Below are 19892 nucleotides of genomic sequence, written 5' to 3' on the forward strand. Positions count from 1 at the left end.
ATGAAGAGTCATGACACATTAGGGTTTAACCCTAGATGTGTCAACACTATATGAGTAACATATTCTCCACCCAAAATCGGCTACACTAAGAATCAAGAGGGCTTGGCCGATTTTGAAGAAGTGAGTATTCTCTCATAAGTTCTTCCAAGAGCATTTGGTGTTGTGTGAAGCATTTGAGGCATCACACTTGGGGTGCTAGGCTCACAAGGTTTCAAGGAACACAAGCAACAACAAGGTAAGTTATTCTATCTATACTTTATGTTAAAATTGTTCCCCATGTATGCTAGATAGGAATATAACCTTGGAATTCAACTTTGCATGATAATTAGACAAACATAGATCCAAGGTTATTAGGGTTGCATGTACACTTAGGAAGTGTTAGAATGCTCAAAACCCATCATATAGAACATCCAAAATTATATAATTTCACCATATAAAAAGCAACTCTTATCCCACCCCATCAATCCTCACAAAGACACGATCTAAATCTCGTATCTAAACTTTTCCTCTTTATCTGATCCCTACTCACGGATCTAAACTAATCTCTCCACCTAATCCATACTCTCAGACCTAAAACTAACCTCTTGGTCTAATCCATACTCCCGGATCTAAACTAATCTCTTGGTCTGATCCATACTCCCGTATCTAAACTAATCTCTTGGTTTGATCCATACTCCCGGATCTAAAACTGTGCCCAATCCATACTCCCGGCCTAGGGACAATTTACTATGTCTTAATCCACACTCTCGGATTAATGACAAGTTTACCTATTGGTCTGATCCATACTCCCGGATCTAAAACTGTGCCCAATCCATACTCCTGGACTAGGGACAATTTACTATACCTAAATCCTGTTCTGATCCATACTCCCGGATCTAAACTGTGCCCAATCCATACTCCCGGACTAGGGACAATTTACTATGTCTTAATCCATACTCCCGGATTAATAACAAGTTTATCTCTTTTCCTATTCCATACTCTCGGATCTAAATCCAATCTCTTTATCTAATCCATACTCACGGATCTAAAACTAACCTCTTGATCTGATCCATACTCACGGATCTTATCTACCCATGTCCTACCCAACATATTCGTAGATACAAAATATACATACAGTTTAACTCATTAAAACCTATATAGTTCATCCATTCCATACTCATCTTCAATAAACAAACAATATATAAACACATAGCACGTATTTCATAACAAATACTTAATATTTATGTGTTAGAAGAATGTGACCACACACTCACCCAAAACATATACTTAATACATTCAAACAATACTTGTATTATAATCGTGTTTATGAAAGGGACTATACACTCACACATATAAACAACAATAAACTTAATACACTCAAACCATAGTTGTATTATTATCGTGTTTATGAAAGGTAGTATACACTCACTTGATCAGAAGATGATCGGACCGTACTACAACTTGTAGAAGTAGTATTCTTCGGTGAAACTGGGATCATTCACACATCGGGTTTATCGCGGGCAGAGCTTCGGCTCGGAAACTCTTTTCTTCTCGGGATCTTCGGGTTTCGAAACTTGCTTCGGGTCTCGGGGTTGATACCGGGGCTTCGGGGGTTAAAATAGGACTTAGAGGGTGTATTGGGAGTGGGAGAGAAGGGATGGAGCAACCATAGTCGGCTGGCCCTTCAAATCTATTTATAGGGCAAATTTGGCCCTTGCCACATCGTGGGATCCTTTTTCCACGTCGTGGGCTTGATCGTCACTGCATGTGTCATCCCAAGTTGCATCTGGGGGACTCTCGGAGCTGTCAGGACACTTGCCACGTCGTGGCATTGCTTGCCACGTCGTGGTCTCTGACAGTTTTGGGGTTTCGCACCCCGAACTTCAGAAATTCATAAATTTCACATACAAACTCCGTTTTCGACGTTCTTTATATCGACGCGAAGGTGAGATTATGATCTACAACTCTCGTTTAGACTCCATTGGCTAATTTTGACTTTATTTTTAATATATTATAAGTATATTACTTATATATTATCTATAGTAGGCTTGGACAGAAAAACTCCGTTCGAAATTCATAACTCCTTCATCTGAACTCCGTTTTCGTCTGTCTTTTTATCGTTGGAATAATATCGAATAAATCTTCAACTATTGTTTAGATCACTAAGGATAGATATCTATCTACCTTAAGATCACTATTTACGTCGCGCTGGGTCGTGCGGGTTCTGTCGCGAAACTTCGACAGGTCATAACTTCTTCGTTATAACTCGGATTTTGGTGTTCTTTGTATGCATGGAAACCTTGTGACATATAATACAACTTGGTTAAGATTAATCCCCCTAAATGATCTTCCATAAAAAATTCATTTTTGATGCTTATCGTCTCTAAATTGACTAGCCCGGATCTACGGGCGTTACAGTAGCAAATTTCATTTGTATGGAATTACAAGCACTTATATCCATAGTATATGAGACTTATAGGTAAACTACTTATTTGGTAAGTAAACCATTATACATAATATATATACTAAATGTTGTAGAGTCAAAATGATACTTTCAAAACTATATACTTTTGAACTTGGAAAATGTGTTATTTTTAAATGGAGTCAAAACCTGTGAACTCACCAACTTTATGTTGACGTATTTTGAATGCATGTGTTTTCAGGAAGTTGATAACTATGATACGAGAAATTACGTTACACTTCCTGGTGTTTCCGCCGACGACCGGGGTGTGACAACAAGAGGAGATTTTGGATTCCAAGATGGATTATTGGTTGAGGGGTATTGTTGTCACCTGATATCTTAGACCTGGTGGGGTCAGTTCATTAGTGTGGGAAATACCAGCAGGTGCATGAGATAATTGAGTATTAATTTCGGCTAAGGTCGAGGGTGAGGCGATTTTCCGATGGGAGTATGGTATTCGTTTGGGATAAAGAGAACTTGTGACTTGTGTGTCACTGGGACGAGATAGTCGATGCGAGAAGGAAGTCAGCGAGACACTGGAAACATGTTATGAGTAACCTTTGGAAGTTAATGGCTGGTTGAGAGATAACCTAATACCTAGGGTGGAGAAGGGATGATTGAGAGTAAGTTAGGGGTTTATGATTATAGATGTCATAGGACATTTTGTGGGAGCATGATTATTTCTTATATCTGAATGTGGGGTGTTGAAATTTCTTTACACCGGTGGGGTTTGATTTTGGGGAAGGAGACGATTCTTTGGTGTAATGTGCCGCTTTCTACTATAGAAGTATATTTGGGATTGTTTGGTACGTATGGGATGCGTGATCGGTGTCCGATTACTGGGTTTATAGTTGGAAAGTCAGGAGGGATATCTTAGCAGCAGAGGCACTGGTTTTTTCCGAATTTAGGAGTTGTTCGGGTCCAGGTATCCATAGAGGGAGACGGCGTTTTGGTGTCAGATTATCTCAGGGGTGATTTTCGGATGTTTGGTTTCTTTCTATATGGTTTGAGGAGCGATTTTGAGGGCGAAATCAAATTAAGTGGGGGAGAATTGTAATATCCGGTATTTCGGGTATGTTAGTTTGTGTTTCAAATATTGAGGATTTAGGAGGGACTCGACGAGTTAAGAGTCTGACTCGCTGAGTTACGTCGAGTTGATTGCACGTATTTAATTAAAGGACTCGACGAGTCCAAGTGTGGACTCGCTGAGTAGGTGCTGGGTAGAGAAACCCTAAAGGAACTTATGACCTTGGATGCGCCTCATATCTCCTGTGAGAAACCCTAAACCGCCATTGGAGCCAAGGGAGAGTTCTTATGATGAAATCAAGTATTTTGGTGTGATTTTGCAAAAGAAGAGAAGTGATTCAGCTAGAAGGACCAAAGGAGGATGTCATTCTAAGACATTCAAGCAGGGATCTCCATTATGAGGTAGTAATTCGACCCTTTCTTTTGTTTTGTGAAGAATCCTTGAATCTAGGGTTTTCTTTATCCTTACCTGGATAGTATATGATGCATAGAAGGTCCTAATTTGGAATAAGTATTATATCTGGACCTTAAGAAGTTCAGAGAGTCCCAATCTTCCAGCTTTATGCAGTTCCATTGGAGTTATGAATCTAGGATGCCATTTTTAGAGTAATTTCACCATATAGAGCTATATGTGTGTTGCATGTGTATAAAGTCTGGACCTTTACATGACTTTTGGGTGTTAGAAGGTTAGATCTTTATGTTGCGGAAACAGATCTAACCTCAAAAGGTCATCTGAGTGTGGCCATCGAGGAAACTCGTCAAGTCCATAAGAGGACTCGACGAGTTGAGTCGGGTTGCCCCGCGATTCGTGACCAGTGGTATCCCGTCAAGTGATTGGTTGACTCGACGAGTCGGGTGAAACCATACAAGGATTCAGAGGACAAGCATGGACTCGCCGAGTCACCCGAGTGAACTCGACGAGTCTGCTCAGAGTTTGACCGTTCACTAGAGTTGACTTTAGTTGACCTGAGGGTTTTGGTCATACTGATTCAAGATGTAATGCCCCGGTTTTTCTCGGTACATTTGGTTATTTTAATTTAATTATCCTTGTAACCTTGGGTTAATTTATTTAACCAATGTCTGATTTCTTATGTTATTGGACTCTTTTGATCATCTTGTAAACTCCTTTTATTGAAGTCCATGGGTTATGGGCCTATTTGCAAAGTTCATCTAGTAAATAGTACTTAATATGTTAATTGAGTCATTTGGAACACACACAAGAAAAACACTCTAAACCCTCCTTCTCTCTCTCAAATTGTCCTCTCTCTCTTTGGGATCAAGAGCAGCCAAGGGGATGTTGTTTGGAGGTTAATTCTTGTTCATTTCCAGCCTTGATTCATATTGGTATGAACCTCATTATCATTTCTTACAACTTGATTCATAACCTTGTTCTAGTTTTATGATCTCATCTTCACTTCTTCTCCTTCTTATTTGATTTGTAATTGCATGTTATAAATCATCTCAAGATCCTATCTTCACCCCATATATGGTGGATGATGGATCTAGGGGATTACATGTGGCAAAAGATCATGGAAACCCTAAAAGCGAGAATGCTGATTTTATGTGCTTTATGTTCATTTTCATGTTGATTATTATTACAATCTTGTGGAAAAATGAAATCCTAATGATAACTAACCATTTTTAGTACCACCATGATCATGGGGAGTAAATTGGGATGATGAACACATCTTAAAAGGTGTTTCAAATGGAGAAGGATGGATAAGCCAAAAAGGAATCACGGGTGGCTACTATTCTGTTTTCCATCAGATCTGTAGTTATTTTGTAAAACTCATATATTGAGCTCTAGAACCCAAACGGACCCCAAACCAGTTCAAAAAAGTTCACAAATGTAACTTTCTTAAGGAGGCCAAACTCACTGATAAGGACTTTATCTATGGTAAAGAATGGCATCTTTGTTGTTAGGTCTGATCCAGGTCTGTTATGATATGTCATTTTGTTTTCATCATTTCTAAGGCTTGGGAAAGGATCCAGAGTGATTCCAAGTTTATATATGTTCCTTATATTATGGATTTAAGATCTGGAGCAAATGGGGTGTTATTTCCAATTATAAATTGGTTATAATGGATCCACACTCCACGTCAGTGGGCAGTCACCAGGTTTTGCTAGTGCTGTGATTGTCCACAGTGTGAATTTTATATCTGGAGTTTCGGAGATGCTTTTCATTCAATTCCAACTCTGAGACTTTCATTTGTATGTCCTTTACTTCTCTTAATTTTGGTTAAATGAATTCCACTCACAAGTTGGGTAGAATTGATCAACATCACTTGACAGTATTGTTGGAGATAGAATGATACACCATTTTGTAAAATTCATATTTAATTCAGCTTTTGGAGTTAGAATGACTTCTTTACAGTTGTGGAATCCTGAGCAATCATAGTTTCCTATAAAGTTTAGTTAAAGCTATGTTTCTGTTTTAGATTTTGGAGTAAATCCGTTTTGAACAGAAGGTTTGTTTTAGAGACCTTGTTGTGATTACTCTTTTCTCAACTCATAGCTTCATTACTTCTCCTTTCTAACCTTTAGTCCTTCTTAGGTGAGTTTTTGAAGTTTGCTCAAGCTTGGTAGCATTATTTGATTGTTAGCTATCCTTACTACTCACTCAAGGCGAGTTCTCTCATACCGTTGTATTGATGATTGTGTTTGCTAGTTAGCTCGTGTGTGATTATTTGAATTTATTATAAAATCATGTTATATAAGTATTTTTTAATTCGTACATGTGCACTGTATGTAACTAATCATGGATATGGGGACACCACCAAAGGATACAGATTTACCAGTGCGGTGGGTAGGTAAGATCACCAACGTAATATTGATCGTGAGGTGCGGTGATTAGGGCCAAGTGATACGGGATCTTCCCGGTGCGGCTCAAACCTACAAGTCCTTCTTGTATTACTGGCGTTGATTCGTTCTTTACCCTTATTATACAACTATAATTGGAAAATGGATTAGGGTTAGTAAATATGATTGTTAGTACAATGTCTGTGTTTCAATTCACTAAGCTTTGTGCTTACGGTTTCCCTTATAACTTTTCAAGTGTTAAGATTAAAGAGGCTAAGGCTTGACATGGAGCACCGGGACATCGCTACTAGTTATTTTTGTTGGGACCTTATTATTATTATTACTTCTGCACTTATTTTTATATGATTATTAAGTAGATGGATTATGTTATGACTATTTCAGTTGTTTTAATTTAATTTAAGATGGGTTTTAAAAGTTTAAAATTTTTGCAAAAATTTGGGTGTCACAAGTTGGTATCAGAGCCAAAGTTTGAGGGAAGTAGGCATTCTTGGGGATGTTCTAGATTCAAATTTGAGGCTCTATAAGAGTTTATTTTCTTTTTAAAATATTTTTCAAACTTTCTGAATACTAGTAGTGGAAGATGTCGCGGTGTGCCAGTCGGCCAACCAAATAAGCCTTATTTCTTATGTTAAATGTTTATGTTAAATTGTTGACTATGAATTGGATTCTACTAGTCTTAAAATGTTACATTACACACTTATTTAATGTTGACATGTGAGAGAGTTGTAAAATTAACGGCTAGAGCGAGCTGGAAATTTTCAAACTAGACGCGAATGTGAAATTGGAACTTGTGTGGAAGGTAGTAGAAGGGCCCCTACTATTTGAAATACCGGTGCTGGTTTCGGGTTGGGGTAAGGTTGAGAAATGTTCGGCAAGCTGAGTGTTTCGTCTTCCTAGAAATATCTAGGCTGAATTACTTCTAAATATTTTCCTCCTTCTACGCATACAGATGGCTCCGCCTGCTCGACTTAATCAGCTCCAAATGGAGCAAGTTAGGAATATTGTCGCTAAGGAATTCAATAACGCTTTCAACGAACTAATCCCAGGTTTGACCAATGACATAATCAACCAGGTCAGAGCTCTTCTAGATGAGCGCCTTGCAGCTATTCCCAAGGGAGCGTTACCGGCTCCGCCCGTTCGGGATTTGGCATACTACTTTGAGAAGTTCAGCAAGTGTAGCCCTCCTATTTGGAACGGTGAATCTGACCTAGTTGCTGCTAAGCACTGGGTGTCAGATGTCGAGGGCGCCTTCATGACTGTTGGGTGTCCGGACCAGTACAAAGTTGTGATCGCCATGAATTAGCTGCGAAAAAGGGGAAAGACATGGTGGAACACCATCACCGCTCTATTAAATGAAGAAGAAGTGAGGGCTATGTATTGGGCCCAATTTGTGGAGAGGTTCGAGGCACAATATGTGCCTAAGGTGGAGCAGTAGCGGATGCAGCAAGAGTTCATGGCCTTACAGCAAACTACCGAGTCTGTTAGCAACCTGAACGCCAAGTTCTTGGAGATGCTATCTTTTTGTCCCTCGTTTGTTGGGAACGAGACCTGGTTGGTCAGTCGATACACTGCCATTCTACGTACCGAGATTCGGGAATTCGTTAGCATGCAGGAGTTTCCGACTTTATCCGCGATCATGGATGCAACGAGGAGGAGGGAAATCGAGTTGCAGAGACAGTCCAAGAGGAAGGCCAATGACACCTTCTCCAAGACATCCGAAGATGCCCAGAAAAAGCAAAAGCAGGGTGGTAAGTCAATGTATGAGTACAGGCTGTCTTTAGTTCAGGGCGAGAAAAATCCGTTTTTATGCTACAACTGCAAAGAGTCAGGGCATCATTGGAAGAATTGTACGGCTCCCCCTACGAGGTAGTTCCTCAGATTACTTCTGCTGCTCCTGTCTGCTATCACTTCAACGAGATGGGACACAAGAAGCCCGAATGCCCAAAGTTGAAGGCTGGTAAAGGAGGCGGGGTACAAATCCTGCAATTACATCATCTTTTAAGGGACCCACTATGGTGACATGAGGTCGTGCTCACCAGAAGACTGCGGATGAGCCGATGATTACCGCGACAGTGGCAGGTAAATTTTTTTCCTTTCTCTCCTGGGATTATTTAATAAATGGTAGTTAGAATTGTTTTCATGATTGTATGTGGTAAGTCAGGCACTTATTTGCTAGATTTTGAGCCCGCTGTTGTTATGTTTGATAGCGGTGCTACTCATTCTTTTGTATCTCGCACGTTTATTAATCGTTTAGGGTGTAGTGTCGGAAAATTGGCTTGCCCAATGGTTGTCGAAGTTGCTGACAACTGTACTATTTATGTCACTGATGTTTATTGGGGTTGCACTCTCGATTTTCCTGGATTTGAATTCCCTATTGATCTTATCCCTATTGCGATCCTAGATCTATGCGTTATCATAGGCATGGATTGGCTTGATGCGTTTGATGCGGAAATCCACTATCGTAAGAAGCAAGTTCATGTTCGAAACCCTAGAGGTGTAGAACTTATTATTCAGGGAGACATTCCCTGCCTGGCTATGGCTTCTTGCTCTTCTGCTATAGCACTAGACAACGTTCCTATCATTTCCGAATTCAGTGATGTCTTTCCGGAGGAACTCCCTGGCTTGCCACCAATTTGGCAAGTGGAGTTTCACATTGATTTGGTGCCAGGTGCGACTCTGGTAGCGAAATCTCCTTACCGCTTGGCACCACCTGAAAAGAAAGAGCTCCAAGATCAACTTCAAGAACTAAGTGATAAAGGGTTTATACGGCCAAGTTGCTCGCCTTGGGGTACTCCTATTCTCTTTGTGAAGAAGAAAGATGGATCCCAGCGAATGTGTATTGATTATAGGGAGCTAAACAAGCGCACTATAAAGAATAGGCACCCGTTGCCACGTATTGACGATCTTTTCGATCAGCTTCAGAGAGCATCTTGGTTTTCCAAGATTGATTTACGTTTCGGTTACCATCAGATGCGGGTTCATGAAGAAGACATTGAGAAAACAGCATTTCGTACTCGTTATGGGCACTTTGAATTCGTGGTGATGCCTTTTGGGCTCACCAATGCACCCGCAACATTTATGGATCTCATGAACTGGGTGTGCAGCCTAATGCTTGACCGTTCGGTCATAAAGTTCATAGATGATATCTTGTTCTATTCTAAGAGCAAAGAGGAGCATGAGCAACACCTTCGGGAGATTCTAGAAACTCTGGCAAGAGAAAGGCTTTATGCTAAACTCTCAAAATGTGAATTTTGGTTGGAAGAAGTTCAGTTCTTAGGGCATGTGGTAAACAAACACGGTATTAAGGTCGATCAAGCCAAGGTTGATGCGGTTAAACAATGGAAGATTCCAAAAACACCTTCTGAAATTCGCAGTTTCTTGGGTTTAGCCGGTTATTACTGGAGGTTCATTGAAAATTTCTCTAAAATCACCTTACCACTCACCCGATTGACCAAGAAATCAGTGAAATTCGTTTGGGGCCCGAAGCAGCAGTTGGTGTTTGATGAGTTAAGGAAACGATTGTGTGATGCTCCGATTTTGGACTTACCTGATGGGGTTGAGGATATGGTGGTTTACTGTGATGCATCACTTCAGGGTCTTGGTACCGTGTTAATGCAACGAGATAGGGTGATAGCCTATGCCTTTCGACAGTTGAAACCCCATGAATGAAACTACCCCACTCATGATTTGGAGCTTGGGGCTGTTGTTTTCGCTCTTAAGATTTGGAGACACTATCTCGATGGATTTAAGTTTATCATATACACTGACCATAAGAGTCTGGAATATTTGTTTGAGCAGCGGGATATGAACATGATGCAGATTAGATGGCTGGATGTGGTAAAAGATTATGATTGTGAAATTCACTACCACCCTGGTAAAGCTAATGCGGTAGCTGATGCTCTCAGTCGTAAACAATATGCCGAACCGATTCGAACTAAGTGTCTCCGGATCACGATGGTTTCGTCTTTGTTAGATCTAATTTGGGATGCCCAAAAGATGGCAATACTGGAGGAAAACATCAAGCGTGAGAAGATTGGGAAAGAGTTGCCTAAGATGGAATGAGACGGGCGGGGTTTGCTGACTCGGTACGGTAGAGTTTGGGTTCCATATACCGGGGGAAATCAGAAAACCCTAATGGATGACTCTCATAAGTCAAAATTGTCTAACCATCCTGGTGCTACTAAAATGTATCGGGACCTTCATGAGGCTTACTGGTGGCATGGAATGAAGAATGGTGTGGCTGGATTTGTGGAAGAATGTATGACCTGTTGGAAGGTCAAGGCGGAACACCAGAAACCGCATGGGAAGTTGCAACCATTGGAGATTCCTAAATGGAAATGGGAGCATCTAACCATGGACTTCATTACAAAACTTCCAAGAACTACCTGAGGAGCCGATACGATATGGGTCATTGTTGATCGTTTGACTAAGAGTGCTCACTTTCTGGCTATAATGGAGAGCTCATCGGCGGAGAAATTAGTCGAGATCTTTGTTCAGGAGATTGTCTCATTACATGGGGTGCCCGTTTCTATCGTCTTCGATCGGGACACCCGATTTACTTCTCGGTTATGGAGGAAGTTTCAAGAGGAGTTGGGCACATGATTACATTTTAGCACCGCCTTCCATCCGTAGACTGACGGGCAGAGTGAGCGGACGATTCAGACCTTGGAGGACATGCTTAGGGCATGTGCGATTGATTTTGGGGGTAGTTGGGATGACCATCTACATCTTGCTGAGTTTTCTTATAACAACAACTATCACTCGAGCATTAAAATGACTTCGTATGAAGCCTTGTACGGGAGGACGTGCAGGATGCCCGTTTGTTGGGGTGAGGTTGGGCAGAGGGTACTTGGGAGTACCGATATCGTGCTACGAAATACAGAGAAAATCGAAGTGATTCGGGATCATTTGGTCACAAAGAGCAGTCGTTAGAAAAGTTATGCTGAAAAAAGACGCTACAATCTTGAGTTCCAGGTGGGAGATTACGTGTTGCTTAAAGTCTCCCCCTGGAAAGGTGTGATTCGATTTCGAAAGCGGGGAAAGCTCGGACCCCGATTCATTGGACCCTACAAGGTCATAGCCCGTGTGGGAAAGGTGGCTTACCATTTTCCCTGACGAGCTTAGTCTAATTCATAATACATTCCACGTGTCTCAGTTACGAAAATGCATTGTCGATAAGACCGCTGTGATACCACTAGAGGACATACAGATTGACGAGCGTCTCAATTATGTTGAGAAACCAATCGCTATTTTAGAACGAAACACGAAAGTTGTCTGCAACAAGACTATAAACCTAGTTAAGGTGCAGTGGCAACATAGGAAGGGTTCAGAATGGAGTTGGGAACCGGAATGCGAGATGCGGGCTCATTATTCGGATCTGTTTCTAGGCATTGACTTCGAGGACAAAGTCCGTTCTTAGTGGGGGAGAGTTGTAACGCCCCGGTTTTTCTCAGTACGTTTGGTTATTTTAAATTAATTATCCTTGTAACCTTGGGTTAATTTATTTAACCAATGTCTGATTTCTAATGTTATTGGACTCTTTTGATCATCTTGTAAACTCCTTTTATTAAAGTCCATGGGTTATGGGCCTATTTGCAAAGTCCATCTAGTAAATAGTACTTAATGTGTTAATTGAGTCATTTGGAACACACACAAGAAAAACACTCTAAACTCTCCTTCTCTCTCTCTCTCAAATCGTCCTCTCTCTCTTTGTGTTATGAGTACCATGATATGGACCGGAAGTTCAACAGTGTATGGACAGGAAGGTCAAGATGATGAGGACCGGAAGGTCTCCGAGGGTTGGGATGGAAGTCCCCTGAGACACATGGATCGAAAGATCCCATAGAGTTATGGCCTTAAGTGGTGTATGTGTTGTATGTGGTATTTTGGGGAACTCACTAAGCATTTTATGCTTACAGTGTTATGTGTTATGTGTTTCAGGTACTAGTGATGATCGCGGGAAGGCGCCGGCATGATCCGTAGACACTGGCGGAAGATTTTTTTTATGATCTTGGGATACGTTTTATCATGATGGCATTTGCTAAATTTGAGATTTGAAAATATTGAATGAGATTTAAGTTATTTGAAAGATGAAAAATTGTTTTGAAAATTCACGTTGTTGCAATGATGCTAGTCATAGCTATGTTTCATGACTATGAAATTGTTGGATTAGTGTCTAGGTCGATAACTATAATTTGTATGTACTTGACCCGACCTGGCATGGTCCATTTGGGTTGCACTTCAACGGAACAATTTATATGGATAGTCTTTTGAGAATAGTACGTTTATGGTTTATATTAATATATTATAAGTTCTAATATATTAATATGGAATCATATTATTTAATTAGTATTGATCAAGAATTAATTTAGAATTAATTTAGTGATCAAAAGGAACTAATTAAATATGGACTCTTATATATAGCATGAGCCAAGTTCATTTAGGTTGGGCTAAGCTTGCATGGATAGTCCATGGAGTTTTTAACCCATGGATCCTATGGAAATGAAAGGGCATGAGTATTAGGGTTTACATGGATGAAACCCTAATCCTCCACACTATATAAATAGGTCATTGGTTCATGAAAATGGCACTAGTGCATAGAAATGAGGGCAAGGCCGATTTCATAAGAGGAACCTAAGTATCCTTATTCTCTAGTTATTCCGAGTTGGTTTTGGTGATTTGTGATTCGACTTGAGGCTTCCACACTATTGGGGCTAAGCTCTTAAAGTTCATGGAACCAAGCTACATGAAATGGTATGTCTTCTAACTTGTTTATATTACCCAAGTATCAATGATTGTATGCTAGTTAGGGTCTTACCTTGGAAAGTTCAAGTTTTCATGTATGATAGAGAAAACATAGATCCAAGGTATTTAGGGTTGTATGTACACCATTGGAGTGTTAGAATGCAAAAAACCATTCAGTGGTATCAGAGCCTAAGCTTGTTTTCATTTATAATTGATGCAAACTTGTTTTTCAAAATCAAAATCTTCTCATAATGGAAAACTCGACAAGTTCTGGCCAAAAACTCGCCGAGTTCATGTGTAAAGCACATGAACTTCTATTGTAAAGCATCGTAGGGAATCATAAAATGATTAACCCTAAAAAGACTTCCCTAAATAACCAAAAATGTCAAATTAGTTTCAACATCTCAAATAATCAACAACCACCCCCTAGATGTTGAAAATGATGAAGATCACGATTTTCGATCTTTTTGGCATTTCTCTCCCTAAATTGTACGACTCATCAGTAAATGGGGTCTTCAAAGCGAGAGAAACAAATATCAACTTCCAAATACGAACTCCCCCTTGAATAATCATCACTCCCCCTTGAATCTTCAACAAATACCATGGAGAGAATCCAAAAAGTTAAGAAGAATTACCAAAAATCTTTTCTAGCTCATAGAGTAAGTCGTATATTATGCTCTCTAATAAGGATTGTATTTGTCGAAATAGATCTTCAAAACATGTTAGATATTATGAAATAAATCCCTTTTGAATATTCACAATCTGGAAAAAAAAATAATAAAAAAAATAAAAATAAATAAAAAATATTTTGAATTTTTCGAGTTTAAATTTTAGACAAAAAATAATAATAGAGCAAGAACCAATTATTTAGAAGGGTTTAAAAAGAATATGACCAAAGAAAAGGATAAGAAATGAAAATATTTTGGTAAGAAGGGTAAAAAGTGACAAAAACCCAACAAACTGTTAAAAATGAGATCTGGGGTTAAATATATCAATATGTATAAACGCTGGGGACTGGAACTGAAAATATTATCATTTTCCTCGTTTAATCATAAGAGCGACGCAACTTTGACTTCAGAAAGTCAAAATCAGACTTCGGATTACAAACCTCCGATTCCAAACTCCATGAATGATGCAATAAGATGCGAACGACGGATGATAAAATCGATTTCTGAAACGTAATCAAATAGCTCCGAACACCAAACCTGCGAACCAGGAACAACTTACAAACAGTGAACCTCCGATGATAAAATCGATTTCTGAAACGAAATCAAATAGCTCCGATTCCGATCTCAAATAAATCCGAACGATTCCAATTTATGTTATAGATGCGAATACAGTTCCTTCCAAGCCTAGAACTCCGAACGACAGAACCCTGAATCTATTGCAACCTCCGAGCATCCCCACAGCGAACAGTCGGTTCCGAGCACAGGTTAGCATTTGACGTTCGTGGGAGTTACGAATCTGAATCCTTTCGAGCATATAACTCCGAACGCCTCCGAACGCTCGGAGCGATTCGGAGATTGATTTTGAGTACGAGTGCCAATTCCGAATGTAACAGTTTCGTATATGATTTTCAGTTCCGATTAGAAATTCCGATTCGGAGACCAAGGATTGGAAACCGATTCCTGAACTCCGAATTCCGATTCTCGATTCCAACAATTAAAATCCCGACGATTTCGTTTATGATTTTTTTACTTCCGAGTATGATTTTAACTTTGAAGCTCTAAACTCCGATTTCAGCTTTGACGATTCGCAGGTATAAACGAATGATTTATTAAGCTTCCAAAAACTGCCCTTAACTTTCATTGAATTGGCAGACTATACCCACGACTCCGAAAAGAAAGTAACCCTTAAAGATTGAAGGAAATGGCAGATTTTGCCTAAATTCCGAAAGTACATCTTTCTGGAAATAATTCCAAATCTGACCTTCTATATGCAATAAACTGACAATTTGCACCCCTTTTGCTGAAATGTGTCAAATGGTAGCCCTCTTTTTGCAGAAAAATGTCATTTTCACCCACTTTTTCAACTTTTTTAGCTTTAGTCATTTCTCACCATTAAATATCAATAAAAATTGATTTCTTCAACAAAATTTCTCCTTTTTTTTTACCAAATTTCATCGGCTTTCACCAGATTTTATCCCATTTTTCTTTTTTTCTTTTTTTAATTTTTTTTTGGTAGACCACAAAGCTTTTATGAAACTTTTGGTACCCATTTAAGATTCAAGATTGAAGTTGGTTTTCTTACATACTCATTTATTTGAGGAAAATCGATCATCTTCTGAAAATAATACCCACTTTTAGTAGGAAAAAAATCCAAAAACTTCATTGAACCAACCAAATACTCTTTTCTCTTTTCTCCAATTTCTAACATCTTTATCTGAAGAAAAATGAGAATTACAGTTTCTTTGAACATGTTTGACTTCAATTTTCAAAACCTTTCCACAAGCATGAGGAACTTGTACCTTGGACATCCAAACTTTCTTCATTTTACTCTTGTTCTTCTTCTTTTTCTTTCTTTTCTGATATCCACTCTTCAAAAACGAATTTTGGATCTGAACAATCTCTTCACCTTTATGAATCAGAACATTTGAAGACTTTTGAACACAATCCTTAAGAGTTTGGTAAATCTGAACATCATGAATTATTGGCTTTCTGTATGGAACCAATCCTTCAAAAAAAAAATCAGCAGAACTAGTAAAATCATCTATTTGAGTTCCAATAGAACAAAATGTCTTTACTTTCACGATTTCAGAAGATTTGCTTTGAGATTCATCTTCAGAACAACTAGATGCAGATTTAGATACTTCTGAAAAACTTGACACTTTTGACTCCATCTCAATAAGAACATCTGGAGTCACATTTTCTTCAGAAACATGAAGAACATTATGAACTTCACCAAGAACACCAAGAACATCCTTTTGATTTTGAACAACATATTCCTTTTTTTTATTTCTTTCTCCAATTGTTCTTCTTTTTCTCGTTCCAAATGAGTTTTGATAATACGAAATTGTTCCAACACAAGCCCATCTTCATCCAAAAAATTTATAATTTGGTTTTCTATGTTTTTCAAATATGCATCTTTGTTAATCTCTCCATATACTAAGAGATTATACAAATCAAAGACACTTTGAGATTTTTTTATTGGACCATAAATAAGATATCGACGATCTGTATTTGAAAGTCTAAATTCCGAATCTGTAACTTTCATTCCTAGTTCTTTAATTGAAGAAAACAACTTTGAAACTGAAGAGTTCATCATATCTCCAACCAGAAATAAAACTCGAAGAGAGAGAAAATGGATCTGAGATGGTTTTTAGAGAGAAAAAAACAGATATGAACACAAATATGAGAATAAACAAGAATTATTCTTCAATTTTTCTTTCAAAACACAAATCAAGAACAAATCAGATGCAACAAAACGAGATTCTTCATTTTTTTTTCTTTTCAAAAAACTTACAAAACTTGAAGAACAAGGTGAGATTCATGATAAAATATCGCCATAAACAAGATCGATTCTTGCAATAATCGCCGAGATCTACAAGAACCCGCTCTGATACCACTTGTTAGGAATAAATCCGAGATGACAAATGCGGAATATCAAGAACAATGAAGAATTAATCACCATCACATGCAAGTAATATGATATAGGTTTTGTGTGTATTGATTATGATATGAGCGTAAAAGAAAACCCTAATCAGGAAAAAGCACATATCAAAATCTGGCCTAATGATTATTTATAGGGAACATAAAATATTTACCAAAAATATAAAAACCAATGCCTTAGAAGATCTTGATGAAGAACTTCTACTGTAAAGGCACCGTAGAGAATCATAAAACGAGTAACCCTAAAAAGGCTTTCCTATATAACCAAACATGCCAAATCAGTTTGAATATCTCAAATACTAAAAAATGAGATTGATTATGTTTCATATCATTTGTCCATATGATATCTTGTAGAACAGAGGAATAAATGATGAGGTATCTTAGGACACATAACTGACTAGGTCATAGTTCGATAGTGGCTTTGAGAGCTACAGTTTTTGAAAAATATACTAGCAACTAGTGTTATTAGACTTATCCATGTGGGAGACTGTTGGATTAGGTGTCTAAGCACATTACTTTAATTGGTATATATTTGAATTGATAGTAGCATAGTCCTTTTTGGTTGCCCTCAAGACTAGCAACCAGATAGGATGATTTTAGAGAAAGAGGTTTATTTATTAATTTGATTAATAAATTGAAATAAGCAATTTATTAATATATTATGAGAATAATATATTAATTAGAAATAGTAATATTTAATTAATATTTAATCATAAATTAATTGGATATAGTTTTGGGAGTAAAAGAATTAATTAAAAGTGTAGGGACTGAATTGTAATTGTTCAGTAGTTGAGAAAGAGGAAATCTACAACCCTCCATAGAGCCATGGACGGTTTCTTAGGGTTTAAGCATGCTAGAATAATCCATGGTGGATAATCAAGAAAGTGAATAATTACTCGGTTTAAGAGAATCTTTGATTTGGGCTTATTTAGGGTTTCCTGACTGCACTATAAATAGGGCTATTACCCTATGATTTTGGAAACTTGTTTTTTTGAAGAGTTCCAGTCGATTTTGCAACCTCTCTCCTCCTTCTTAATCATTATTCCTTGCTGGTGTTGGGTATGAACCACTAGAGGCGTGACAATTGTGACACTTTCTCTTAAGGCTTCAACAACATAAGGATTTGAATTGCTATGACTATATAATGATCAAGGTATGATTATTCTAACCCTATTTGTGAATTTCGAAAATATAGAAGCATGCTAGGGTTTTCTATTTTATTGTTCAAGTTGTATGTTCAATTTGAGAAAACGTAGATCAAATCTTTAGGGTTGCATGCACACATAGGATTATATGTTTTTCATAATTCCCATCACTAATCAAATTATTTGACGAAAGGTATGCTGCCATAGCTCGCCCCTCCGCCGCAACAACCACTACTACTGTTGTTGTCGTAGCCTCGCCTAGGGAGAATAAGATACCATATAGGGAGTTCAATAACACCAAACCCCGGAGTTTGAAGGTGCTAGGATCCAATTATTTCAATTAGATGGATCTATGAAGCAGAAACATGCTTCTACACTTGTGCTTGCCTAACTAACCTAAAGTTCAGTTATTCACAAAATCTTCTAGCTATGGGGAAAAAGACTGGTGGGATTTTGTCATGAAATGCTACTCACCTGCTGAGAAGAGCGTAGTGGCATGGGAACAGTTTGTGGAAAAGTTTAGGGAAGAGTTTGTTCCACTTGTAGAGAGGGTGAGACTAGCTCAGGAATACTTTTTGCTTTAGCAAACAACAAAATCAGTGATTGAGATCACCAAGATGTTCACAAAAGGGCCCTATTCCGCCCATAATATATATCCTCAGAATAGGTTCAGATGTCTTAATACCTGAGCATACTCAAGACCGATTTCAGAGAGTTTATATTGAGAAATTTATGCAATACCCTTCCAGAGATTAAAGACCATGCCAGGAGGAGGGAGATTAAGTTTGAAACTCAAGTGAAGGTAAGAAGGTAGAATCCAGCTCCATCCCAACCAGCAAATAAAAAGTTCAAGTACACTAATTCAAGGACAAGAGGACATGGAGGTCCTTGGTGTAGCAAGTGTGGAAAAACTCATGAAGGATACTTTCATGCTTTGATATGCTACAAGTGTGGTAAGGAAGGACATTATATCCAAGACTGTAATCATTGGGTACAAGAAGTGCACATCTATTGCCACTACAACTAGATGGGCCATATCAAGGACAACTATCCTCTTCTAAACCCATCAAGCACAATACAAGCTCTAGCACCTACAACATTGAGGATAACTAAAGGACGACAAGGCAGAGTTGAAGTCCCACGGCTAAAGGTCGATCCTTTCAACTGATGGCAGAGGAAGCAAGGTAAGCACCAAAGTTTGTAGATTGTTGTTCTTCCGATCAAGGAAAAGCTCTAGCATGAGAGAGATCACGTCATAGAAGTCAATAGTTCTCTTAGGCTTCAACTAATGTAATAATTGTATGACAACAATATTATAATAAATAAGGGATGTTTACTTTACATATGGTTGATAGTGTTAAAGATAGTCAAATGCATGTGTTAGTGTATTTTCAAATAACATATGCTTATCCTATTTTAAGGAATTCACTTGTGAAAAATACATGTAGTAATAGTACAATAGGAATATCAAAGTTCATTAGATATGACAAATATGAGTTTCTTAAAAGTAAAAAAGAACTACCAATTATATATGCAAAGCTAGCTTGAGTTTTGGATAGTGACCAATAGTAGCATATAATGGGTCGAACCCATGTAGGGGAGAATTGACCCTTAAGGAAGAAGTACGAGGAGCAGCTCGACTTTTAGCTTCGACACCAAGGTATAGGAGTGGCAACAAAACTAGGTGGAGATTATTAGTTTCAGATTCGTCGTGAGGAATACAACCCAAATAGATAGAAGTTTTAATTTTGGTTTAGGGCAAGGAAGGAAGTCTCTTCCTAAGGTTATCAATAGTCTACGAGCTTCTTTCTTTTCAAGTAAAGGTTTAGTCTTTCCTCCCAAGCATCTGATAGGATTTAGGAATTTACTGAGTTCTCGGATACGATGGAGAGAGTCAAGAGGACACGATAGGTTTGTAGGATGTAGGATTTATCCTCACGACAAAGGATCAATACATAAGAAATTCAGTAGGTCGTATACATCACTATGAAAAACGTCAAGTACTCAAGACATATACAAGAATTAGAAATTTAATTCAAACGCTGGTAAGGATTTAGTAAGCCCATTAGTTAAACTTCAAGTTGTTATGATACCTAAACTAGGCAGATA

At 38.4% G+C, this 19892-nt stretch overlaps 1 protein-coding gene across 1 annotated transcript; it reads left to right on the plus strand.

Annotated features, from left to right (window-relative positions):
- Positions 1 to 7724: 7724 nt before the first annotated feature.
- Positions 7725 to 9955, plus strand: LOC145008177 (uncharacterized). Its single transcript, XM_078966803.1, has 3 exons — positions 7725 to 8034; positions 8448 to 9045; positions 9391 to 9955. The coding sequence occupies exons 1-3, from the start codon at positions 7725 to 7727 to the stop codon at positions 9953 to 9955; spliced, it is 1473 nt and encodes a 490-aa protein (XP_078822929.1).
- Positions 9956 to 19892: the final 9937 nt, after the last annotated feature.

This window comes from Lactuca saligna, chromosome 1, assembly GCF_052625555.1.
Source record: "Lactuca saligna cultivar CGN05327 chromosome 1, ASM5262555v1, whole genome shotgun sequence".
Lineage (NCBI taxonomy): Eukaryota > Viridiplantae > Streptophyta > Magnoliopsida > Asterales > Asteraceae > Lactuca > Lactuca saligna.